This window comes from Scardinius erythrophthalmus, assembly GCF_964197995.2.
Source record: "Scardinius erythrophthalmus genome assembly, chromosome: 2".
NCBI lineage: Eukaryota > Metazoa > Chordata > Actinopteri > Cypriniformes > Leuciscidae > Scardinius > Scardinius erythrophthalmus.
In genome coordinates this window covers 53,510,232-53,537,447 of record NC_138222.1, presented here as the reverse complement: position 1 = coordinate 53,537,447, position 27,216 = coordinate 53,510,232, and the positions used below count along the sequence as shown (strand labels likewise).

Below are 27,216 nucleotides of genomic sequence, written 5' to 3'. Positions count from 1 at the left end.
TAAAAAAAAATATATTTTATAACGTAATTTATTTCTGTGATGGCAAAGCTTAATTTTCAGCATCATTACTCCAGTCTTCAGTGTCACATGATCCTTCAGAAATCAGCTGATTCAAGAAACATTTCTTTTTATTATCAATGTTGAAAACAGTTGTTATTTTTCAGGGAAACCATTATATTGCTGAATAAAAGTATTAATATCTTTTAAAAATAGAAATCTTACTGACTCCAAATGTTTAAAAAATGGAGCCCAACCCATCTGCGCTGCGATATTATTAAAAGTGAATATTTACATGTGTTCATTTGGCAGACACTTTTAGCCAATGAGATTTGAGGAACGCCACAAGCACAAAAGAGAATATGTTTTTCTTGAAGACCCACTATTAAATCTCAATAGATGACATGCTTCACTGGGCCATTCAGCATTAACTAATCATTTCGCTGATAATTCCTTTCAGACTTCTCTAGAAAGACCCTAATAAAGTCTCTCCTCTTACCTTAATCACTGCGGGCTCTGAAATGACCGTCTCGGGCTTCAACACCTCCACTACAGCTTCTGGTATCACAGCCTTCTTCATACACATCATCTTGAAGCCATACACATCATCCCAGAATGCAATGCGGTCACTGTGTTTCTGAGTGTCCCCCACCGCCGCAAGGCTGATATTGCATCGGTCCGGAAAGACTGAAAAGAAAGATGATAAATGAAAGTGAGTAAAAGACATCATCTGCAGGGCTTACATATGATATATGTTCAAAGTCAAACGAAGCCCTCATGAGTCAATACTTTACATGACAAGAACATTATTCATTTAGCAGACACTTTCTTATCCAAAGTGACTCTGGTACATATTTTACTTATGGGCCATTTACAACGTTTTCAGCTAAAAATGTTAAACTTTTAATGCGATTTGGCCGTTCGTTTACACGACAATGCCATTTTGGGGGCCTGAAAACGCAAACTTTTGAAAAAGGGTTTCTAAGTGCGAGTTTTAGAAAACAATACCGTTATCATCTCCATGTAAACTACAAAAACACCAATTTGTGAAAACGGTGACGTCATGCGCATGCAAATTACGTGTTCAGTCTATAGGGGTGTAGTGTTTCTTTACAAAGTGACATCGCCAACTACTGGCCTGGCATGAATAATACAGCGTTCGGTAACACTTTATTTAAAGGTGACGTAATTACACGTCATGTACTTCCTATAGTGATAACAGTAAATTATGCATAATTACAAGTAACCAAACCCAAACCGTAACTCTATAGTAAGTACATGTGGTTAATTAATATTACTCTGTACTAATTTGAGTGAGTACAATGTAACTACATCACCTTAAAATAAAGTGTTTTAGCCATTTTTACATCCATGTGAACGGGGATTGTTTTGACAACGTTGTCGTCTTTATCGAAAAACGCAAAGGAAAAACGTTTCCGTTTTTAGTACATCGTTGTCGTGTAAACGTACCCTTAGATTGAGCTCCTGAATCGCACCTCCTGGGGTTTAAACCCACAACCTTTGGCTTACCGGTCCGGAACCACTAAGCCATGTAACATCCATTAAAAGATTTATGCGCAGCTTTTCAGATCTCTGGTGCAGTGGTTAGCTCACATGATCTAGACATATCTGGGCCACACTGCTCCCAGGGAAGCTGGTTCGAGCCCATTAAACTCGAAATGACTCCAATTAAATGTCCTACATTTGTAAACTTTGACTGCATATTAATTTGTTGGCATTAAATATACAAGCACTGAATGTTTAAACAAATTCACTGGCATGAATCAAAGAAAGAAAAAAGCAAAACTACTTGGAAACATCGGTTTGAATGTGCCACAATTATGACAAGGCATAAAGTAGATTAATGCACCTATCAATAGACTTTTCAAATAAGAAAATTGCAAACTGTAAATGTGTTTGATATACACCGATTAAAAAAGCCAATATACTTTCAATTAAAGCTGAACTAAAAACTACAAATATGACTAGTTTTTACAAAAATATTTGGTTTTATATAACTGATAACTAAAGCGTAAGGAACGGCTGGACATTGTGTGGGCGTATTAGACCTCATCCTTTACACAAATGTGCAATAATGAGCACATCTATCATGAAATGGTAAACCACAGCCCTGACGCTCTCATTCAGTAATGTTTCAGTCGTTTCCAGTGCTGGTAAATGTCCCTGTGTGATGATGTTAATGGTTACCAAGCACATGCTTCTGGCAAAAAAAAAAAAAATCTGTATTCAACTGATAGTCATAATCATAAAAACTCTGCATCTATCAGTTCTTAATGTCCTTTACGTTTGGCCATCAGAGACAAACTAAAATCTGCAGTGCGTTTATTTCATGCTACCGGAGAAACCAGACATGAGACATCACTAATATCTACACTAAGCATCAGGAGATCCTGAATGTGTAAATCATTTTGTCTTACATTTATGTAATTTTAGTTGTATGTGCATAAAGGGAAATCAGGGCAATTGTAACATTTTCAATTGCAAACAAGCCTCATTCAGCCTGTGTGCATTACGGCTGGAATACACTACACAACTTTTAAAATTTGAACAGATTTTAAAACACCAAGCATCATACACTTGTCGACTTTTTAAATAGTTACAGAAAAAAAATTGGGCATCGTTCACTGAACAATTGAGGATCATAACACACTATAAGACTTAAGACAAATTAAAACAATATATGTTCTAAAATCGGTAAAAAAAAAAAAAAAAAAAAATCAAACATAGCCAACTCATAAATCAGGGGAACACAGTTTACAGAAAACCCTTGTTTTTCTTCTTTTGCCAGAAAAAAAGTGATGTGTATAACAAATTGTCAACAAAAAATAGATTTCAAGGTATACATTTTTTTTAAAATACATATTTCATTAGTGCACCTAATTTATTTTAAATAATTACATAATATAATAATTAAATAACTGAAAATATGTATCTTGTCCTTAAGTGACTAGTTTTTTCAAATTAAGTAAAAAATTATGTATACATATTACAATTTTTAGACTACATATATAGTATTATGTAATATGGCCAGATGTTTATTAAAAAACATATTTTACATAATAGAACACAAGAAAATCATCTTAATGTTTCTTGTAATTAGCCATTTCAGAACAGACAGTCCCATTAACTCTGTCCTACGCTTCAAAAGAGAAATCCATGATAGACTATATCTCACCAACTTTGTCTGACCTTTAATCAAGGGTTAAGGGTGCACATTCACTCTCCTGCGCCATAATAAAGTGTGTCCCATCAAAATCGTGTCTCCCGTGTGACAGAATCGTGACTGGCATGTTATAACCTCCAGCCTGTACCTTAAAGCCTTCGCTGTGACCCTGTGGGTGTCACGTAGGGTGAAAAACCACACACGCACACACACCTGGAGTGGATTTGTCACCTCATTTTCTCTGATTAGTGGAGCTATGAGTGATTGTCTTGGGAGACGCGTGTAAGCACTGATTGGGTGGTACACAGGACCGTCCCGCACCTGAACAGGGAGTGGAGGCTAGAGAAAGAGAGAGAAGGGGGCGAGGGAGAGGGGGGGTAGTGTCCCAAGATTCATAGCTTTGACATCTGCGTCCTTCTCGACTCGGTGCTCAGGGCCCGTTTGTCAAACACCCCCCCTCCGGTTCCTCTTGAGGGCAGCCGTGAAGAAGAGGGTAGTAAGAACAGGGAGTGGGGAAAAAAAAGCATCCAGTGATGAGAGAGCGAAAGCATAGACCACGTTTCAGGATGAAGAGAAAGGTTAATAATATGAGGTATAAAGGAGAGAGAGGGAGAAACGAGGTTATAGTGGCAGGGGTAAGTAATGTTGATCTGACACAGTGCAGAGCTGCCACATGATGGGCCATTATATCAATCTGCTTCACACCAGGTATACATGGCTGCGGGCTTTCCGACTGAGCTGAAAAATAGAAACGTGCTGCCTCACTGGACGACTCAGTGCTATTCCGCCTGTGCCTCTCACATTTCTGGATTTCCTAGCACATATATGCATAAAAATGTATTTTCAAATGTTGATGGCTCATCTTGCATGCAACAGATTTTGTCCAATAAAATTGGAATGACAATGTGCATCAAGGATGCATTAAAGTAAAAGTAAAGACATTTCTACTGTTACAAAGTATTTCTATTTCAAATTCAGTTTGTTCTATTCATCAAAGAATCCTGGAAAAAAAATGTATCATGGTTATAACAAATTGTGAAAACTGTACTGTGATGTTACAGAAATGGAGTGAAACAGTTTCTCGAACAAGAAAAAAAAGATGTAGGGCAGGGCTTGATTTTGTCCATTAGAAACTGATTGGACAGTTCGGGTTTGCTATTGCTGTGATGTCATTTGAGTGACAGGTTGCCCCGCCCTCGTGCCAGTAAACGCATCATCAGTGAAGAGAAGCGATGTCACTGCACATGCTTTGATTAAAGATTACGAGAGCACATGAATTAAAAAAGGTAATGATGTGCACGGAAAATACTTTATAATACGGCAGTATTTCATTATCTATCCATCTATATCTATGCACATAAACACATACATACATACATACATGCATGCATACATATATACATACATACATATCTGTTAAGAACAATTATTTGAAGGTCCCTGAAAAGTACTAAAAGAGTTAAAGCCCCCCTGCAGTCAATCATTTTATCCCTTAAAACTCATCTTAGATCACAAAAATGACATAATTAAGCGTTTTTTCCTTGAAAAAAATTCTTCATGCCTTAAAATAGCTTGAATAACTACACCCTTGCCTCATTTAGTATACGCGGTTCTATGAATATGCAAATGAGCCCCGCCTCCACTCACACCAGCTCAGAGATCCACTCGTTGACGATCACACTTTGACCTGTTTAGTTACAAGGTAGTTTGTGACGTCAGAAACACCAGCGATTTTGAGACTGTCTTTGGTTCACTGCAGTTTTAAGGAGAAAATACTCAGCAATGGTGTTGACTTATGAATTTGAACATGGTTTGTCTTAAAGCATATTTAAAAATGCCACATAGACATATAAACAACATTAAAAGCTGGATTTTTTTTCACCACAGGGGGACTTTAATAGAATAAAAAAAGCGACCGGAGTCATTAAGTGGAATCGGAATCATAACTAGAATCGTTAAATTCCTAACAATTCACATCCCTACCCATCCTCAATCCCATGATGCTGTAAAGATCAGGAGAGTGTAACATTTCCTGTGTCAAGATCCTTGAAGTCATAATTCATCCAGTCAGCGTGTGCACTGCGTACCACCGAATCTCCTCAGCATCTGTTCACTTAAACCTCCACAGTGGACAAGAAAATGACGCAAAGCCACAAGACACATGCAGCATGTTTAACATCCACTTCCACTCCGTCCACAACCTTTGTCTGGATGCTGCAGTTTCCCGAACAATGAAAGAAAAATATGTTTGTTTTCTGGTATCTAGAAGGTGAGTGCCCAAGGACTGCTTAGTTATTCATCAGTTGCTTTAATTTATGTTTTATTGACGGAAATCAATATGTAGTAAAAGGCAGCGCAGCATGCAGGGTGTGAGATAAGAGAGAACACCTGGAAAACACGCAGAACATTATGCTGTAAACTAAGCAAGTGTGAAAGGTGGTTCTACAAAACTGCAGTATGAAGAAAGATTGTAGTGGCAGGACTTTCGCACATATAAAAGTATCTTAAACTGCACTGAATTATAAGGAGTTAAATGCAGTGTTTCCTGCAGCATAACAAAATAGATATTTATTATTTTATCCTTAATATTTATATAAAGTCGCGATTTTTGTGCAAGAATGACCATTTGGAAGTTAGAATGAGTTAAAAATCATAAATACATCAGCAATGTTTCAGTAAATGCTTTGTTTGCTATAATAAATATTAAATGAATTTGATTTTGTCCATTGGAAATTGATTGGACAGTTTTGCTGTGATGTCATTTGAGTGACAGGTTGCCCCGCCCTCGTGCCAATAAACGCATCATCAGAGAAGAGAAGCGATGTCACTGCACATGCTTTGATTAAAGATTACGAGAGCACATGAATTTAAAAAAAGTAATAAAGTACGGCAATATTCCATAAAATTCTATCCCTCCATCTATCTATCACGAATTTAAAAAAAGGCGAAAAACAGATTTTCAAAAATATGTAGGAAAAACTTTAAAAAAAAACAAACAAAAAACATAAATCTACATTAATGGTTTGTAGCCACCTTTTTAAGCCAATATAAGGTACATTAAAACCACCAAATTCTCAACACACTTCTACACCTCCATTTTTTTATTGGTTATGTTCACGATAAAGGGGGAGGCTAAATAATGTTCAACACCACACCATTTTCATGATAACACCTCTTTGTAATGGTCCCTGCAAGGGAAACAAACACACACATGCTCATCTTTCATCGCTTTAGACAGCCCTGATTCAGTCTGTGTGGAATCCTCCTATTAAAATAAATGAGGTCTGTTTGATAGACCTTGAAAATAAAACCCCAATATGAGAGATGGGCTCACTGTGTCCCATAAGTAAAGAAAACAATTTGTAGGTCTAGCCAATGACCTCCCAGATACCCCTTATCACAGAACGCTGAAACATGCGCATTTGACTCACCCAAACCATCTTCTGCAAGGTACCGATCCCTGGCGTAGAGCACAGAGTCTAGCATTGACTCAAATAGGAGGAAATAGCCCTAGAAAATGACAAAATGGGGGAAAGATACACATATAAAAGGTCAGCGATCAAAATGCATTCCGATGTAATATTGGAGCAATGCATCACATTTTAGAGGATTTTAAAACTTTATGTTAAATATATATACATATGTGACCCTGGACCACAAAACCAGTCACATGGGTAAATAAAAAAAGTCTAAACATTGATAAAACCACATTTAAAGTTGTTCATTTATGTTTGCGATTGTGCTGCATTCACTCAAAAAAATAAAGGTTTTATATATTTACTGTAGGAAATTTACTAAATATCTTCATGGATCATGATCTTTACTTAATATCCTAATGATTTTTGCCATAAAAGAAAAATCGATAATTTTGACCCATACAATGTATTGTTGGCTATTGCCGCGAATATACCCCTGCGACTTGTGACTGGTTTTGTGGTCCAGGGTCACATACAGTATATTCACCTTGCTTTTCTAGTTAAAAATGACACATTTTAGGGTTACATGAATTTCATTTTCATTATACTTCCTTAAATTCAAATTGCAATTCTGAATCATGTTTGCTACATCAATTCACATTCAATAATAATAAAAAAAAATGCATTCTTAATTCAATTCTGAATAATGCACAACCAAGTGTTCAATGAAGCAGCATTTCTATCCCATATGGGATATCCATTATGAGATAAAAATGCTGCTTTACTTGCAAATATTTTTGCTGAAATTAAATATGCAATAAGTTAGACACAAGCTCTTTTGACTTAGGACAGCAAGAAACTGTCCAGATTAGAACACCCTAGCAACCACCCGAAACACCTGAGCAACAGAACATCTCCTCAGAATCCCTTAGCGATCGCCTGGCAATCATGACTTCTGCCTGAGCAAGCACATTACATTTCCCTTCAGAGAATGTAAGCAAACTAGCTTCAAAAGTAACATTTAGCATTCATCATTCCCCTCTGGCCCTCACACATGCATCCGCAATCACACTCAAACCAATATCAAATGCAAGACCTCTGGATTTGTGAGACCTTAACACAGCACCCTCTTTAAACATATGCATGGCCACCCAGCATCCCGTTTTATTGCACTGACCCCTCACTGACACCGGTTCTGCATGAGTAGTTGGCACGTCACCTCCTGAGTTATTCTATTATCGCTCAACTGCAGCTTCAACCACGTCTCGCTGGACTCATTCTGGACAGTCGTGAGTGAAACAAGGCTGCTTCATGCTTGTTCTGAGTTATCTAAAAAAAGAGGCATAATCAATTACAGAAGACAAGATGTGCCTAGGATGAGGGGTAACAGTCTTCATCAGCATGGTCTTCTGGTGTCTAGTTGATGCAAAAGTTACATCGAATCATAAGTGAACGAGTAAAAAGTGAGAAAGAACAACTAGAGATGTTTGTCCCAAAAGTGTAAATGGATGGATGGATGGTGCCAATTAATTTCAGAATTAATTTCAGTACTAATTGTAATTAAAAAGGCATTTATCTACTTCAGGATTTCTGCAGGTTTAATGAAGGTTCATTTAAGACCAAGTAAAGAAAATTTAAGAAATAAATTGAAGGGAACATGATACATCATATGTAAATGTCTAGAGAGAAGCACAATCAGCTGTATTAGCAACACTTTAGAGTTTGAGAATACAACTTCCAACAGATATCCATTACTTTAAGAATCTTGATTTAAGAATGTTTAGATATTTGTACTGGAAAACAAAAATACTGAGGAAGAAATTAATTTTTTTTTGCAAGGCATGCAACATTAATGCCATGATGTAATGAATTTAAGACTTTCTGTTCTGATTTGACCTGCAGAAACCCTGTATTTGTTGAAAAGTCTGTTGTTAAAGTTCAAATGAGCACTTCTGTAATCCATAGGCTGAGGTCAACTGGACCAGCACGCTTAAAAGTCATGTGACAGCGAATCTACTGGATCTCTCCAGGTCGTTTTTAAACCGACTCAACATTAGAGTGATGGCTAAGATTCTTCATGGTGTAATTTAGAACCCAATTTCACAGGCGGCTGCCTCCACTGCAGTGAGAACGAGAGAGAGAGAGAGAGAGAGAGAGAGAGAGAGAGAGAGGGGGGGGGGGGTTTGCTGTACACACTTACTATCATACGATTTTTATTTTATTTTTTATAACTTATTTAATATAAAAAAATCACAGTAAATACTGCTGTTCTTTTGAACTTTCTATTAATAAAAAAATCCTTTAAAAAAAGTATCACGATTTTCAATCTTTCTGCTTTTTTAAATACTTATTTTTATTTGTATTATTCTACAAGCTGACGTCCTACAACTTCTAGTCCAACTAGCAAAATGTGTACAGGCACAGCATATGTGCATAACTAGGTACAATCCCACCAAGAGAAGCTCTAATAACACACACTGGTGGTAAAGAGAGTCAGTGCAATATTAATGGCTGAATGAGGCGAAAATGCAGATCGATTCATTAAGCCATGTGCAGTCGGGGCAGAATTACATGAATGCAACTAATAAAATGCTAATGAAAATTGGACAGCAGCATTCATGAACATTTAACAAATTACCTCATAAACACACACGCATACAGATGAACGCTACTTTTTTCCACTTTTCCAGATTTTTCTAGATGGAGCAGAGAATACTGAATGATTTCTGCCTAAATCCTTTACATGTTTGATTGACAAACAAAAAAAAAAAATTAAGTCAAGAGTCTGTTTTAGAGCTTGCTGCTGTAATTTGTTTCTTGTGAACATCATGAACAGTGTTAGTCTGATGGCCCTCTCTGCTCTATAAACAGCTGGCATCTGCAGTATTCAGCCACTGCCAACGTCATGAGCATTCAATGAATAATCCTCTCAATTACTGTACTACCATATCAATCCAACTCCCAGGGGCTGTGTAATCTACTTCTTACAAACTCAATTCGACAAATCCAAAGCCAGAAACACCAAACACAGAAATGGTACAAACTACACAGCATAATGAATTAAATGCTTGAGTGCTAACCTTATTACTTCACAATGCAATATACAGCAAATTATTATGTCTTAATAATCACCCCTGTTATATTTAACTATTTAGGGACAGACTAGAGACATGACATAAAATGGTAGGGTAAAGAAGAGGAAACGGGATCAAAGAATGTTGCAGTCACAGACCACAGAAAACTGAGACCCACACAGCATTTGATCACTGGATTTACAGAAATCTTTTAACTTTTAAGAAGAGTTCTCAACATTGCATATCTAATCAACTCCTGACAAATTATTATTTGGATTATCACTCAAAGATAACAAAGAATGGAATATTTTCTTTCTCTTTGTCTTTTAATATGGTACAATATTATACTATTTAGATCAATGTGATAAGTGAGTTGTCAAAAGTAATCTAAATGTAATTAGATTAGATTTTAAATGTGTAATGTAATAGATTACAATAAAAACTACTATATAAATCTATATATACACACTCACACGCTTGATGTGTGAGAACCAATGAGGTTCATTCTCATGTGTTACGCAGCACGTTTGAGCTTCTGCAAGAATTTTCATTTTTGGGTGAACTAACCCTTTAAAGAACATGTCAGAGTGTAACGTTAGCAAAGCTGCACGTTCAGCTGAGAAAAAAAACCCTGCTCTTTATCATCACTGCTCAATAAAATCGTTCATTTATCAGTTATCATGTATAACATTAACATGAAAATAATAATTAGCCTGAATTCCAATATTGATGTATCTCTAATTGGCATTAAAGTGTTTTAGTTTTTGGGCCCTATTTTAACGATCTAAGCGCATGGTCTAAAGCGCAGGGCGCAAGAGCACTTAGGGCATGTCAGAATCCACTTTTGCTAGTTTAACGACGGGAAAAATGGTCGGCATGCCAGGCGCAAGGTTTAAAAGGGTTGTCCCTATTCTCTTAATGAGTAATGGGTGTGTTTTGGGATTTACGTGCGTTAAACCAATCAGAGTCTCATCTCCCATTCCCTTTAAATGCCAGTTGCGCTCGCGCCATGGCGGATTCGCTATTTACAAGACGGAATTTGACAGTGGAAAGACCGAAGCAGTCTCCAGAGCGCAAACGGATCTGCTCGTGTATGAGGTAAAAGTGCGCAAGCAGACCATCTACGGGACAAGCCGGATTCCACCATATCTTTATGTACACAATAATAATCTTTTACATTGTAATCCTTTTATTTTAAATATTTGGCTAGTTTGTGTGTTGCTGCGTGTCCCTGTGTGTGTAATAAGCAGAATGTGCGTGTGCTGTGGACCCGCCCATAGGCGCACATTACTAACGTGCTCTTTAAATAGAAAAAAAAAATAATTATAATTCAGTTGCCTCAAAATAGCAACGCGCCAACAATGCACCTGAACACACCTCGTTTTCAGACCAGCACGCCTATGGGCGCACAAATTGGCGCAAATACATTTGCTATTTAAACAACGTGGCACAGGACGTGAAAATGAAAACTGCGTCGGGCTGAAACTAGCAAAAAACACTTGCGCCGGGTGTAAGATAAGGCCCATTATCCTGTTGATGCTTTATGAAAAATCAAATTAGCTCAGTGTTACTGTTTGAATAGTACAGATAGCACAAGATTAATAAAACCAAGTCTTTGCTAAATAAAAAAGTTTCTATCTCTCCTTCCAAAGATAAAATTAAAGTCAAACACAAAGATGCGTAGTGTGCGGGCAACCATTAAAAGACATTAAGATAAATGACCATAACACTTCACTAAATACTATTGTTAATAAAGCATAGATTGTGTAATAAATCTAAACACTATGAGCAAAACTGTTTGCTCTGTGTGGTTTGAGTGTGAAAGAGTCTGATTTGCATATGAATACAGACGAGTAGTAAATGTACCATATTGTACAAGCATATTCAAATAAGGCAAGCCAAATGTTTCCATGATTCATTTTAGCAGGACAATGGACGTTTGAAAGCTTCATTGTCGATCGGTGACAGATCCAGGCAAGCTTTGGGTGCATCATAGTGTAACATAAAAGCAAAGGGAAATCATGATGGAGTCAAAATCTGAGAATGTCAGGAAATTAAGAATCTAAAACCTATTATATTTTGCTTTTCTTGCAATTTAGCTCAATACAACATAAGATTTTTTTTAATGCATATTGTTATAATCAACAAGAGTATTTGTGTACTTCAGAGAATGTGTAACTGCGTATGTTAAACATACTATAAGATTTTTTTTATTAAAAATGTAAAAATGCAGGTTTTCTGTGTTGGGTAGGGTTAGGGGCTAGAAAATGTCATTAGCTCGGTGTAAAAACCATTACGCCTATGGAATGTCCCCATGATGATAGGTGTACCTCTGTGTGTGTGTGTGTGTGTGTGTGTGTGTGTGTGTGTGTGTGTGTGTGTGTGTGTGTGTGTGTGTGTGTGTGTGTGTGTGTGTGTGTGTGTGTGTGTGTGTGTGTGTGTGTGTGTGTGTGTGTGTGTGGCGGGCAGCTGTAGGCTATGGACGGAGTGAGTGATTGCAGCTGTCCTCTTCTGAGACAGGTAAGACTGCTATCAAGAGATAATGAGGCCCAAGATGGGATCTGCCATTAATTTAACTTGACCATCACCACACACAGCAGCTCATAGTTTCCTAAATGTGCTAAATATCAAAACATACTTCAAAACAACCTTAAGTTATAAGTTTAAACTGTATGTTTATTTCGAACACTGGCCCAAATAAATGGCAACATCATACACTAAATCATTTTGGATGTTGGGATGGTTTGACCAGCTTTTAAAGGGTTAGTTCACCCAAACAAAATAAATTATATCATCATTTACTCACCCTAAAGTTGTTCCAAACCTGTCTTTTTTTTCTGTTGAACACAAAAGAAGATCTTGTGACGAATATGAGTAACCAAATACTTGTTGGGCCCCATTGATTTCTATAGTATGTGAAAAAAAATTCTATGGAAGTCAACTATAGGGGCACAGTAACTATTTGGTTACCAACATCCTTCACAATATTTTCTTTTGTGCTCAGCAGAATAAAGAAATTCATACTGGTTTGGAACAACTTGAGGGTGAGTAAATGATGACAGAATTTTCATTCTGACCTGGCCTGTATTATTAATTTCCATGACTTTCACACGACAGAAAACCACGATGTACGTAATCCACCTGGAGCAACCTGTAGTTAAGTGCCTTTCTCAAGGGCGCAGTGGTGACAGCTCAAGATCTGCCCCTTGAGAGGTTCAAACCGGCTACCTTTCGTCCCCCAGCCCTGTTCTTTAACCACTAGGCTAATGCTAGTGAAGGACTTTACACAAGACCTTTGTCCCTATCACCGAAGGACACATATCATTATCTGCCAGTATAAAAAAAGATATTTTGTAGAACAATGACTACTGTGCTGCAGTAAATGCTCATTATATGGCCGTTGTGCTCTGCAAACTACGACTAGTGAATCCTTTAAAGAACTAGCTAGGGGTGTTAAAGGAGAACTCCGGTCAATTTTAACACTGAGCTCATTTTTTTGTACATTTGGAGTGCTGTCAATACAGAGAACAACGACAAAAATCGGTGTTGCCTACATCGTGTTATCCTCTTTTTAAAATTTGCACCCTGTTGACTTCAATAGGGCAAGTCTTAAACCTGCTTTTAGCCTCTTAACATCCTTGATGTGTCATTACAAGTGCCCAGCCAATGTGAGTGATTCCTTCAGCGTGAACACGGGTCAATCTGACTGCAGTAGATGTGAAAGATATGAATAAAAATTATGTTTATTCAGCCAGCGCTCATACCTGTATTTACATCCTGTTTTCGGTCGAAGTCCAAAGTAATCGATTATCGAGTTCACGCGCGTGATCATAGGTACTAAACCTATGCGCGTGAACTCGACAATCGACTACCGTCATGGCGCGAGCGCAACTGGCTTTTAAAGGGAATGGGAGATGAGACTCTGATTGGTTTATTGCACGTTACGCCCAAAAGAGAATAGGGACAACCCTTTTAAACCATGCGCCGGGCGCCAACCATTTTTCCCATCGTTAAACTAGCAAAAGTGGATTCGGACACTCTCTAAGTGAACTTGTGCCGTGCGCTTTAGACCATGCGCTTAGATCGTTAAAATAGGGCCTTGAATTTGATCAAATCTAAACATTTAAAAAAGACTGATTACAGACGACTGGCCCTGTGTCCGAATATGCCTACTTCCACACTATATAGTAGGCGAAAAACAGTATGTGACTTGAGAAGTATGTCCAGATTCATAGTATGCATAAAACCGTAGGCAAAAAGTAACCGGGTGATCTACTACTTGAAGCTGTAAAAGATCTTAAAACTTCCCTCACTTGCCTGATCCAGCATCCTCACGCTTCTAAGGTATAGCTGAAAACTGACAAGCCATAGCATTTTGATGTGATGGATCATCCTGTGACAACCTTTATTTAGCCGCCTTCTAATTCACTTCTCCTCTCCTCCACCCAGCCAGTGGCAGACACCATCCCTCTCTTTCTTTTTGCCCCTTAATCTAATCCAGTCTGTTTGTTTTGCTGGGTGTTAAAGTACAGATCAATTGTGTGAGTTATGAAATGACATTACGGCGGCTCAGACCTGTCTCCCCCTGCCAGACGACATCTCGTCCTACTAAAAATTACCCCCTCTGATTTATCGATTCGTTCTCTCTCTCTTTCTCGCACTTGCACGTATACACACAAACTCAAGACAGTCGAAAAGTAGGACAGTTCAACCACCTGGGAGAAACTTTCTCTGACAGAGAAAAGAGGGAAAATAAAGAAGATGAGACATTTTGGACTACAGGCGCACCAATGCCAGTTTCCAAGAGAAAGTCTTTACAATATAGGGGTGTTAAAATTTTATCATGGTTTCCGGTCACGGTTTCGGTACGGTTCAGTATGTGCACAGTTCAGGGAAAAAGGACTACTGTCAAATAGCCAAACTACAGCACAAATAAATATAATGCATATCCATCGACAGAAAATACATTAGCCGAACTCTGTTTTATGCACTGATATTTTCAACAAACCATATTATAGATGTGTTGTCAGATTTAAGATAAACCGCGGTGCAAGTGCGTGCCAAATTGTGGAGAACGGTAGGCCTACCATCCGATTTTTTACCGAGAACCTTTACACCCCTTTTTTACACTATGTTCATAAAGGGGCTTTTTTGGTGGTAATTTACACTCTTTTTAATGTAGAATAAAAAGTTTATAACTAGCTTCCAAAAACACATTTAAAAAAAGGACAACTTTCCCTTGAAGCCAGACATGAATTTCTACACAAAATGCTGATAAAGATCATGTAAAATACATAAACTATAAGGGTGTTATACGTGTGATTTTAAATCGTGACAATATTTCTCATCGAGGTGAAAAGCTGTCTCGTGATATTAGCATGATAGAGTTGAGTTTGTGGCAAAACCTTCTACAGTGCTTGTCTTGCATTATATTGTTCTGTCTTTTACTTAACATTTCAATGTGCAACTGAATTGTTTTGCATTTTGTGACTTTTATGTCGAATAAAAGACCATTTTTTCAAGTCGTTTATTTTGTCATTGAAGATTTCTGTAAAATGTTGTCTCATCTTGTTTTCGTGAAAATATTTTGTATTGTCTCGTCTCGTGAACTAAGTGTATAGTTACACCCCAAATAAATAATTACCGGTATATAAAAAAATAAACCATTAGAAAAAATATTAAAAATATAAATTAATATAAAAAGATTAATGCTGGGCAACAATTAATCGCATCCAAAATAAAACTTTGTTTAAAAATTATATGTGTGTGTACTGTGTATAATTATTTTGTATTTATAAATACACACATATAAATTAATCACGATTAATCTTTGCCCAGCACAAAAAAATTATCTATATTATACAATAAAAAAAATTGCTTGTAAAAACAATTTTTACTTAAAAAAAAAAAAAAAAAAAAAATCACTAATAAATTTCACAAATAATTACGGTACAAAGAAAACGGCCAGTAACTACTAACTACACATGATTTTTTTAAGTAGAAAGACTGAAATAGTATTTTCTTATAAATAAATAAAAAGTACACCAATAATCTTTGTTTTATTTACAACTTCAAAAAATATTTTTTTACAGTGTAGGTTTAACATAGTCAATAAGATATAGTTATAGATATAGAATAGTTTTTTGTACTCGCTCAATACATTTTTTTATTTGTACTTGCATTATCTTCCATAGTGTACTTTTGGTAAAAAAAACTACGTGTTTTTTTTATTTTATTTTCTCTTTTAAAGGGGAAATGAAGCAGTCAATCAAGTTTACATGATTTACAAGATGGATTTCCACTTTAATCAACAATTATATAAGAAACATGACAAATGTAAACATATAAAAGAAAAAAAAGAAAAACCGCTATATCTTTTGCTGCCAGGGCGCTGCCATTGTGTGCAGTATTCTAAAGTGTGACGTCACGGGGTTGGTTGGCTTTAATAAACCTGGCTGAATGTATTAATATCACGACGTCAAACTGTCTACACCACGGAGTTTTGACCGCGATTCGCGAACAACTAATGAAGTCTAACACAGCAGATGGACTCTGACACGGTGGGCATCGCATTACAACAGCCACACGCGCTGCAACTTGCCAACCCGCTCTTCGCCCAAAACCACCACCGGCTGTTCGACATAACAACGTAACTTACCACTGCTCGGTTCCCACGCCGTATCGGCTCAAATGCATATATTAATACATGCTAACTTACATGGTGTTGTTGACAAGAGACATGAATATGATGGCAGACATCGCGAACAATGTTTCCATGTGCAGTTTGTTAACATAACGTTAACGTTAGACGTCGTCTTTTTGTCTGGTACTAATAAACTCCACTAAAGTTAGCTAAACACTAAGTTAGTGTTAGCTAGTTCATGCTTACAGCTGTTAGCTAATAATGACTGTACCTAACGTTAGTTGTTCGCGGTCAAAACTCCGTGGTGTAGACAGTTTGACGTCGTGATATTAATACATTCAGCCAGGTTTATTAAAGCCAACCAACCCCGTGACGTCACACTTTAGAATACTGCACACAATGGCAGCGCCCTGGCAGCAAAAGATATAACGGTTTTTCTTTTTTTTCTTTTATATGTTTACATTTGTCATGTTTCTTATATAATTGTTGATTAAAGTGGAAATCCATCTTGTAAATCATGTAAACTTGATTGACTGCTTCATTTCCCCTTTAAAATGTGTCAAATTTGCTTTTTGTATTGATATTCACTAGCAATTTCTGAGTTAAACAATTGTTTTAAAGTAAATCCTACACCAAATTTGTTAAGTTGTAAACCTTACACCTTACTTTAATAGTCTGTAATGGAAGCTTTTATGGATCAATGTCCAACAATTCTTTGCTCACAAACATCCGACCTGATTCAGCATCTAATCCTTTTAGATTGACAAGCACGTCAAAGTTAGATATCGGAGGTGGTGGACCAGGGTGACTGCGTTTTTGTGTGGTCTCCTACCACTCGGTGTAATAAGGTAATTGTAAAACTATTGTTCCATAACATTTTGAAAAATGATTTTCAGAAAACATCTGTACACTCCCCTGCTTTCACAAGGAAGTGGTGGCAATGCACAAACACTACAGAGGTTTTCAGAATGAAATGGACGACATTGCACATATGATGAAGGGCAGGATTTTTACACCATTTAGCAAGCCAGAGTTGTAATCATAAAATAATGTGCTCCAGTGACCCAAATCTCAGGTTACTTTGTCAGAAGTGTTGCACACACATACACACACGAAAATCATACACACTCTCGCTCCTGCCCCAGGCACACAGTGTTTGTTGAATTATTGCCTCAATGTGCAAATAAAAGGGGATAAAATAAAAATCATTTATTATTTCACAATTAACCTGGAAGCAACAAAAAAATTCAGCGACAGCAGAAAATCGCATGCAGGTCGAATTCACAAGGGAAAGTCCTGGAAGTTTCCAAATATAGAGAATGGTTCTCTTATGTCCTTTTTTGTGCCTGTGGCTAGGTGGCTCGAGTGTTATGACCTACTTTTCCCCTTTCCTATGGACTACAAATTAAGAGAACTTAAACACGGAGAGTATAGCGCAGTGCAAGCTTTTACAGCCTTCCTCACAGCCAAATCCATAACACCAATTTTTCTGTATCGCTAGGATAGAAATCAACTCATTTATCCACAAGACACCATGCATTCATTTTAACATGATTTTAGAGGGTGTCAAGCACAGCACGAAACCTCCACATTTTTCAAACACCAGTAATAAGAATATGATAAAATAATTCATCACCAAGAATAATCACAATAAGCAATTCTTCTGGCAAGCAATAATTACATTATTAATGTAGAATTTAACTGATGTTCTGGCTATTACACTGGCTTTTTTTTACAATGAATACGCAAACAAAAGGAGATATTAATCTGCTAAGGGGTATTAATGGAACAGCAGTTTTAAAAAGTAATTTTTCACTATTATTTACAACAGGATCTGCATTTTCATGGGCTTTAATAAAAGATTTTTGTTATAAGAGACAATAAAAACAACTTTGTGCATCAAAACCACTCCTTTCATGGTAAAAAAAATTTACTTGATTTTCAGAAGTCAACGAATTTGCGACAGCTGAACGTAACATTTTTGGTAAATATAAACATATTTAAGCCACAAAATAAACTGTAATGAACTATGCAAGACAATACATTTTTGCATTGCATTTAATTACCCCAGCAGATTTTGACTCTTTTTATATTTTGATATATATATAGTATATTAGTCACATTGATAGTACTTTTTAGAAGAGCTTATTTTCAAAAGTGCTCACATAAGTGGAGATATATTAATAGAAATACAACAACTTACAAACGCATTCAACAAAATTCTACTTGTCCTTCTATAATAGCAGAGATTAATAAAAAACCTCATTATCATCTGTCTCTTAAACTTCTCTTCTCAAATTCGTCGTCAGTCATGTCTAAATAAATGAGGAGTGACGTTTGGCTTCTAAAATGAGCATGGAAGTTCTCTCATTATGGATCATGCCTCCAATATATTATGCATCAATCAACAACACATCATCTCAGTTTTTTCATTTTCCAACACCTGAGCAGGTTTTGAAAAGGGAAATGACTTGGCAGAAAAAAAGACGCTGACACATCCACTTCCTTTATGTCTAATTCTGGGTCAAAACCAACTATAACTGCTGCAAATGCAGAGCTTTATAGGCAAAGACAGCCATTTTGCTTTAATGAGCAGTGCAAATTTTTTAAAAAAAAAATGCATGTTTCATGAATTTTTTCCTCTCTCTAGAAAGCATTGTAATATTTATATATTAAAAAGCATAAAAACATCCACTCACCATCCACTCTGAAATGATTATGTCCACTTTTTCCACAGGAAGGTCAATTTCCTCTATTCTGCCCTTGATCAATGTGATGGTGTCTTCGAGTTTATTTGACCTAGAAAACAGCAAAAATGGAAATAAATTTCTAAACAGCAGCAATAGTATTTGATTTTAATTTAACTTAATCAAATGAAACCAAAATGAAGCTTTAATTATAAAACGTACGTAACTAGTTTTGAACACCTCGTCTGAGACAATGGATGTTAATTACACTAATTTGGCCAGGAGTCAGTCTCCTTAAAGACGGCTTCTAATTGATCCAAATTACACACATCACAGCGGACTCACCGGCACAACAACACTAACGGTCCCAATTTGACAGCACCTCCTCACATGACCTTTTGCACTAAGGGTCAGCGAACTACTGTTCACCTGAGTGTTTGTGTATATGCGTGTAAACGTGCATGAATGCCACCCCTCCCCCCCTTTTTAAATGATCGCTCCCTTTTTGACCGGTAAACCCTGGGCATCAATCTCTCTAAATACTCCATTATCATGACAGCTAATGTTACTAGGGACAGAGTCATTACTCAAGACTGCAGAGCGCATTTCTGCCCAACCGATCCTTATCTCTGCACCTTCGCGCTATCACACTCTTCCAGAATCCCATTGTAGCGCTCCCTCTATCCGCCCCTCCTTCATCGGACTGACTCGAGCAAGGAAACGCTAATCTCATTACTGGGTTAATTTAGAGGACAATGTCAGCTATAGGTGGGGGGGAAGAGGAGGGGGGATTTGGGACACTTTAACACTTCCCTTTACGGGATGGTACTTGGTTTAGGGAATATGATCAAAGAATATTGATCCACTGGGACTAAAGATGTAATGTGATGATGACAGACTGGATTATCCACCAAATCGCCACCATGACTGGTGTTAAGTGGTGTAATCTAGGGAATAAGTATCTAAATTGTAGAGATCATGTGGGGATTATATGGATTTCTGCAGTAAATGCTTCTAAACCATTAGTAAAAAACACTTACGGAAGAAAAGCCAGGGCAACATTTCACATAATACAAGTGCAACACCAAAGGTTTTGTGGAAAAAAAGTTCTTCATTTGAATCTAGAGGAGTCTTCACTTACAATTTACTTTGTAATCATTTGCGCACAAATTTTACTAAAATTTCTAGCAAATGTGACAAATAATTGCAAAGAAACAACAAGCGATTGAATTTAAGTATTTTAAAGTCGATTATGTCTTTTGGTAGAAAGATTGAAATAGTATTTTCGTGTAAAACATACTCCAATAATCTTTGTTTTATTTACAACAGCTAAAAATATTTATTTAAAGTGCACAAAGCAGGGTTGTTGTTAACTAAGGGTATGACTACTATGGAAAAGTTTTTCCTTTTTCCTTGCGATTCACACCAGGCCAGTAGTTGGCGATGTTGCCTTGTAAAGAAAAACTACACGCCTATAGACTGAACACGTAATACGCATGATGTCACTGTTTTCACAAATTCACGTTTTTGTAGTTTACAAGGAGACGATAATGGTGTCGTTTCCAGAACCTTTCACTTTGAAACCCGTTTTCAAAAGTGTGCGTTTTCAGGCCCCCAAAATGCTATTGTTTTAAATCAACGGTGTAAATGAAGTTTCCCATGTTTAGTTGAAAGTGGTGTCACGTAAATGCCCCCTAAAATTAAAACTATTAAAAACATTTCTGTTAAGTGAAATTAAGCTTGAATAAAACAATAAAACACTAATAAAATGACAAAAGCACATAATGAAATTACAAAAAATTTAAAAATGAATAAAACTATAATAAAACTAAAATGCGCTTCCATAAAAAAAGTAGACACTTTCTGCACTTACTCTCCTGTACAACTCTGGTTTACTCTCAAAACTCTGCATTGAGTTGTTGCTAATATTCTTGGCACTTTCATGACAAACTGCACATTCCCTCATTTTTAGTCACTTTAAAGCAGTGTTCCTCAAATCAAATCCTCGAGGGCCACTTCCCTGAAGAGTTTAGTTTCATCCCTAATCAAACACACCTGAACAAACTAGTCAAGGTCTTCAGAGTTACTGGAAAATTGCAGGTAGGTGATGTCAATCATGGTTTGAGCTAAACTCTGCAGGACAGTGGCCCTCCAGGGCTGGATTTGAGGAACCTTGCTTTAATTATTCAAATAGTAAAAGTAAATAATACTTAAAATGGACGTATATGGAAAAAACTCCATTGTACATGCATTTCTGTCAAAGTGTTTAATTCCTTTAATACTGCTTTCTTGTATATATTTAGCATTCAATAAAAAAAAAAAAAAATCGAGATTCTTTATTCTTATCTCTATAAACTGCATAAAGCATCATGGCCGCCAGAAACATCACCTCTGTAAAACCCACACACACACATAGGCAGCATGTAGGAGGCCTTGGCCCAACAGCGGCCCAGCGAACTGTAAAATTAAACTTCATTTTACTTTCATCCTCCTGCCTGCTTCGACTCCTCAGACTTACATAATAACAATAACCATAATCAAAAAAAATCTCCCAGAGACACCACATGTGGTGAACATTTCAACTCCAACAAATAAAAGTATATTCCTGCTCTAGGAAGAAATGGAAGTGCCCTCGGAGGTGATGCATGTGGTAATTTTAAGGGGCGGATAGGTCGTAAAAGGAAGCAGAAAGTGCAGGCTGGAGTCCATTTGTATGTTTAGCGTGCGTGAGACACCGAGCCGGGTGGAAGTGGGGGAGATTGGAAGTCGACTGGGTAGAGGTAAATGGCAAGCCTTTAGGAACGTGACTGCAGCCTGCAAATACACTGAAGTCAACCACTGAGACCAATAAAAAGAGCACTAGTTTGGGGACGAAATTGCAGGGTGATAAAGCCAGGCCAAGTGTTTCTCTGGCCAGTAGATAGAACTACTGCTGCGTCGTCACCACACATTTTAGATTAATTGGTCTTGTACAACCATTTTTATGACTTTTGTTTGGTTTTCTATGATTTATTCCACATTGTTGTTGCAAATCTGCTGATTTGTCACCAATATAATGTTATCTAGCTGGCTAACATAGATCAAAAGTGTAAAATTGACTTGTGGTAGTCCATTAGTCTTCAGTATTAATCAGTCATTCCATAGTATGCCATAGTTTCCCAGAAAAAGTGGGTTTTTGAATTCATTGCGTTAGCCTAAATCTGAGCTGTATAATTGGTTACACTTTATTTCGATAGTCCAGTTTAGACATTCTACTGACTATAAGTGACTTTTCAACTACATGTCAATTAACTCTCATTAGAGTATTAGTAGGCTGTAGTAGACTGTCAGTAGACTGTTAGGTTGTGGTTAGGTGTTAGGGTTCAGGTTAGGAGAACAAGTTGATTTGTAGTTGCCAAGTTACTTAGGTCAATAGAATATCTGTTGGGGGACCAACAAAATAAAGAGTTAGCAGATATTAAGCAGACGGTCTATTAATCCTCTAATGACAGTTAGTTGACATGTAGCTGCAAAATTACTTATAGATAGTAGAATGTCTAAAGTGGACAATCAAAATAAAGTGTTACCGTATAATTTCTAGATTGTGGCAAATTTTCTTTTGTAAAAAGAATTAATTAAGTAAAAAAAGAACCAAACATTAAGTAAAAACACACACACACACACATATATATATTATATATAGACTACTGTATATAGATATACATTCAAAACATAAATATTTTGCATATTTATATAAATGAAGAGTTCAGATGCAAAAGCTTCTAAGTGCCATCTGAAAATTTATTCTAGAATGGTCATTTTTATCAAGCTCGTATATTTAAGTTCAGTAATTTCACTTAAATGACAATTAATAGGTAATTTTCATTGCCATTTAAGTGAAATTACTGAACTTAAATATACGAGCTTGATAAAAAATGATCATTCTAGAAGAAAATTTCGGATGGCACTTAGAGGCTTTTGCATCTGAACTCTTCATATATATATATATATATATATATATATATATATATATATATATATATATATATATATATATATATATATATATATATGACAAAACATAAATGTAATTTTTTTTAAATAAATAAATAATACAAATCAATAATTTGAAAGAAAATGTAGTAAAGAAAACTATATTTCAAGCACATACATAAATTGTGGTGAGGTTAGAAAAACAAAAACCATTCTTATCGTTGAGCCCATTTAATAATGGCGAAACATGCGTGCAGGGCATAGAGGGGAAGCTGGATAGTTTTTGGAGAACTGCATAGAATGGAAAGAAGAACAGGTCACAAAGTGAACGAATTTGGGAAATAATCCTTGGGGAAAACACTAGAAGCCATTAAAGGCCTTAATCTTTGGTGTTTCCTGAACATCAATGTTGTTTTACTGTATTTATCCAATGGAGCAATATTATACCTTGTTTTTAATAAAACAAGAACACTTAACCCAAGACGGCCTTTCTCATACACCCAAGAAACGGTTCATTACTTCAGTCCGATGTTGACTCACCTGACGATGTCCATGGCTTGGTAAATGATATCTGATTGGTCGACAGCAATGACCTTCCTGGCTCCCGCTTTGGCGGCAAACATGGAGAGGATTCCCGTACCACATCCCACATCAAGCACCACCTGCGGGTTAAAGGAGCATGACGTAACCTTTCCACGCTATGCCAGCTTGTCTGTGCCATCTTGAGTGTGCAGATGTGTTATAATGGCACTCGAGGCATTTATCATGCTGACAGGGTCTAACCCTTATTTGCCAGAGTCCACTGGCTGGAGCAGGATGGGCGAGATAAGCGCCTCGTCGTCTACCCCCAACCCCTTTCTTTCCAGATCAGCGCGTCACCTCGGGATCCATGTTCAACTGCGCTCGGCTAAAGCAGATCTAGCTAATGTCAGCGCAGAATTAATGGTTTGTATATGAGCTGTGGTGTATATTGTGTGTGTGTGTGTTGAACCACCATTATCCTGTTATCAGCCCACTGCAGTTGACACATAAGAACCCTCCTTTAAAAAAAAAATACTGCTGCTTGGAATAATGCAAGGGGTTTTTAAATCAGCCCTGTCATTGCAATCGTTACTCCGTCGTAGCTTTTTCTACAACGCTTAAAAATGTCAGAGTGGCTGGGCTTCAAGAGTCCCATACTCACCTTGTCCTTGAAGACGTCCATATTGCGGTACATGAAGTCTCGATAGCTCTCAGTGCGCACCTTGTCCTGTCGGAAAACGAGACAACCAAAGTCCTAAGTAATGACACAGTGTCACCATTATACTTTCCATTAAGAAGACAGAGCGCACCCATCCCAACAAGAGAGAAATCGCTGAACACGATCCAATCATTCAGAGCAAAAATTTAATTTTAACGTCATACCCACAGTTAAAGCTGACAGTCAAAGAGCACGCTAGAAATCAAATTAACAATTGTTAAGCAGCATGAAATAAAAATCTCATTTTTAACAGTCAAGATTGAATTAGAAAGCAAATCACAGGATGTGTGACTGGTAATGAATTTATTTATTTATTTTTTGGCGGGGTCTGTCGCTGTTGTAGGGAGTAGAGATGAAAAATGAAATTAAATGAAACTGACCCCGACACTTCTTGCTTTGCCAGCAGAATTTCAGCCAGAAATGGCTAATTAACCTGCCAGTCAGACTAAGTACCACCCAGAACATACATGATGCCGGAAGCTATTTACAATCCAGAGCAGTTATATTCATATCGGGGGAGAAAAAAAAAATGAGGGCCTATTTTGCATGATTAAACATTCTGCCCTTACTTGTCAAAAATAAAAGAAGAAGAAAAAAAAGAAACCCTAAAAGAATGTTAATGGATGTTTCAAAATTTGTTTCGAATTTTTACGATTTATTCTGGACATTTTTCATTTACACCACTGGTCAAAAGTTTGGAATAATTATGATAAGACGTCTCTTATGCTCACCAAGGATGCATTTACTTGATCAAAAATAGTCAAATAGTAATTTTTTACTATTTGTATATTTTAAAATATAAAATATGTTTTTAAAAGCTGAATTTTCAGCATCATTACTCCAGTCTTCAGTGTCACATGATCCTTCAGAAATCATTCTTCATCTATTTTTGATATTCTTGTGGAAATGATACACTACCATTCATAAGTTTGGGGTAAGTATGATTTCTTGTTTTAAAAAGAAGAAGAAATTAACACTTTTATTCAACAAGGACATTAAATTGATCAAAAGTGACAGTAAAGATATTTATAATGTCACAAAAGATTTATATTTTCTTTCTTTTTATATTTTTATTCTTTCTATTCATCAAAGAATCCTAAAAAAACGCAGTTCACAGTTTCCACAAAAATATTAAGCAGCAAAAACCATTATTAATAATTTAGTATCAGTAATAATTGATAATAAATGAGCATCAAATTAATATACTGGAATGATTTCTGAAGGACATGTTTTTTATTTTCAGAATGTCTGTTTATACAGTGGGATCTGATTCTTACGCTTCTCTGATCCATTTAAAAATGCTTTCAATTTATATATTTATAAATTCAATTAACTTTTGTACTTTTCAGTCATTAAACCTATTTACGGTCTCTTTTCAAATGCACACAAAAAAAAACCTATAATGAAAAAAGTTCACTTAACTTTCCTTGCACAGAAAGTCGTGCGTTAGTTAAAAGGGTTAAAGATTGCGCCATCTGACTCATGACGGTAAATGGCATCATTTTACGGTGGACAGTAAAAGGCGTCAGCGCTTGCGTTGCACCATACAGCTCGCCTCTCCTCTGCAGAGTTTCAACTCTGACGCAAATCGCCACTAAATGCAAGTTGGAGGAGGCACCAATCGCTGGCCCTCTCCAGGACGTACTGCAGTATGAGAGTTGATGATCCAAACGCTCCTCACCCTTACTGCAGTTAGAGCACTCAAACAATGAAATCTTAATCATAAATCTCAAAAATGGCACTGTGGAAAAATAAATCAAGGTGAATAATGCAAATCTGCTGCATAGGGCGAACTATTGCATCTGTTTGCAAGGAGTTTGCACAAAGTATGACTTGCCTATGACCTTCTACCCACACCGGTAGCAAATAAGGCCGCAGATATATGTTAGATGGGGACAGACCTACCTTCAGCATCTCCTCGTGGATGCTGTAATGCCCATAAGAGCTAAAGTAGGCCTCGTCTTCATCTTCTCTCAACTCAGCAATGGCCCCTGAGCATGGAGGGCCACGACTTGTGCCTGCGTTCAGCACTAGACCTTGTGCCAACAATCTGGGGCAATGCAAACGACACACACACACACATATATATATATTAAGACAGAAGAAGGCCTGGTCAGTCCACCAGCACACGTGCATGTGCATGTGAGTGCTCACTCAAAATCTTAACCACTGCAGTGGAATTTTACCCCATCTCTAACTTCTATTGCCCCGCCTCTTTTTTTGCACCTCTATCCACTTCAGTGAGTGCCTTTGAAACTCTATGCTGCACCCTGCTGGACCCACTTGTACATTACACATATGTTGGAGTTGCACACACAGCTCTGAAGATAACTTCACTTTCTTTCTTAACAAATGTTTGCAGACTCTGCCATTATCTCAACTGCTCGTTCAGCTCAGGTTAAAAATTATTATCTGGTCCCAACATGAAAGAAGGTATAAACTAAAGAGATAAAATAAGTTGCAATATATTTACTGTTAAATGCCACTGATCTTTATGATAAGTACAAAACTGGATTATGTTCTTTTCTTAAACTGATTTCCAAGCATCTTTGTAAGACTTTTCACTTGATGCAAGTAAAGTTTAGTCTTAGATACAACTTCAGCTTTATTGACAGAATTTGTAACATCAACTGATAGTTAAGTATGCAAAAAACAAAAGAAAAAATGAGCGCAGTTCATATTTTACAATTTAAAAACTGAAATCAAGTTCATATTGGTTATGTGGGTTGACTGTGTGTCGCATATACTGTCCACAAAGCTTAAGTTGTATTTAAAGGTATTCACCTTTATCAATGCAGAAGTAAGCTATTTTCTGTGATTGTGTGGACACGTCCGATTCATTACCCGCTATAGTAAATAACTGGAAAAATATCAAAATGCAGTAAATGTTAAGATAATTTGCGCTACAAACCAGTGTTTATGATTACGACAATAAAAAAAAATATGATAACAAATACCAGCTTGCAATATCAAGTGGCATAACGGACAGTTTTTGCGTAGCTA

General features: G+C 36.8%; 1 protein-coding gene across 1 annotated transcript in view; it reads right to left on the bottom strand.

Moving 5' to 3' along the window:
• prmt3 (protein arginine methyltransferase 3) overlaps nucleotides 1-27,216 on the bottom strand; it is a 56,140-nt gene that overhangs the window by 25,008 nt on the left and 3,916 nt on the right. The window contains exons 7-12 of the mRNA XM_081355449.1: nucleotides 26,119-26,263; nucleotides 24,157-24,222; nucleotides 23,514-23,635; nucleotides 19,014-19,113; nucleotides 6,613-6,691; nucleotides 497-684 (exon numbers count right to left, since the gene is read on the bottom strand). Coding sequence (XP_081211575.1) covers nucleotides 497-684; nucleotides 6,613-6,691; nucleotides 19,014-19,113; nucleotides 23,514-23,635; nucleotides 24,157-24,222; nucleotides 26,119-26,263 — 700 coding nt within the window. The remainder of the gene's footprint in view (nucleotides 1-496; nucleotides 685-6,612; nucleotides 6,692-19,013; nucleotides 19,114-23,513; nucleotides 23,636-24,156; nucleotides 24,223-26,118; nucleotides 26,264-27,216) is intronic.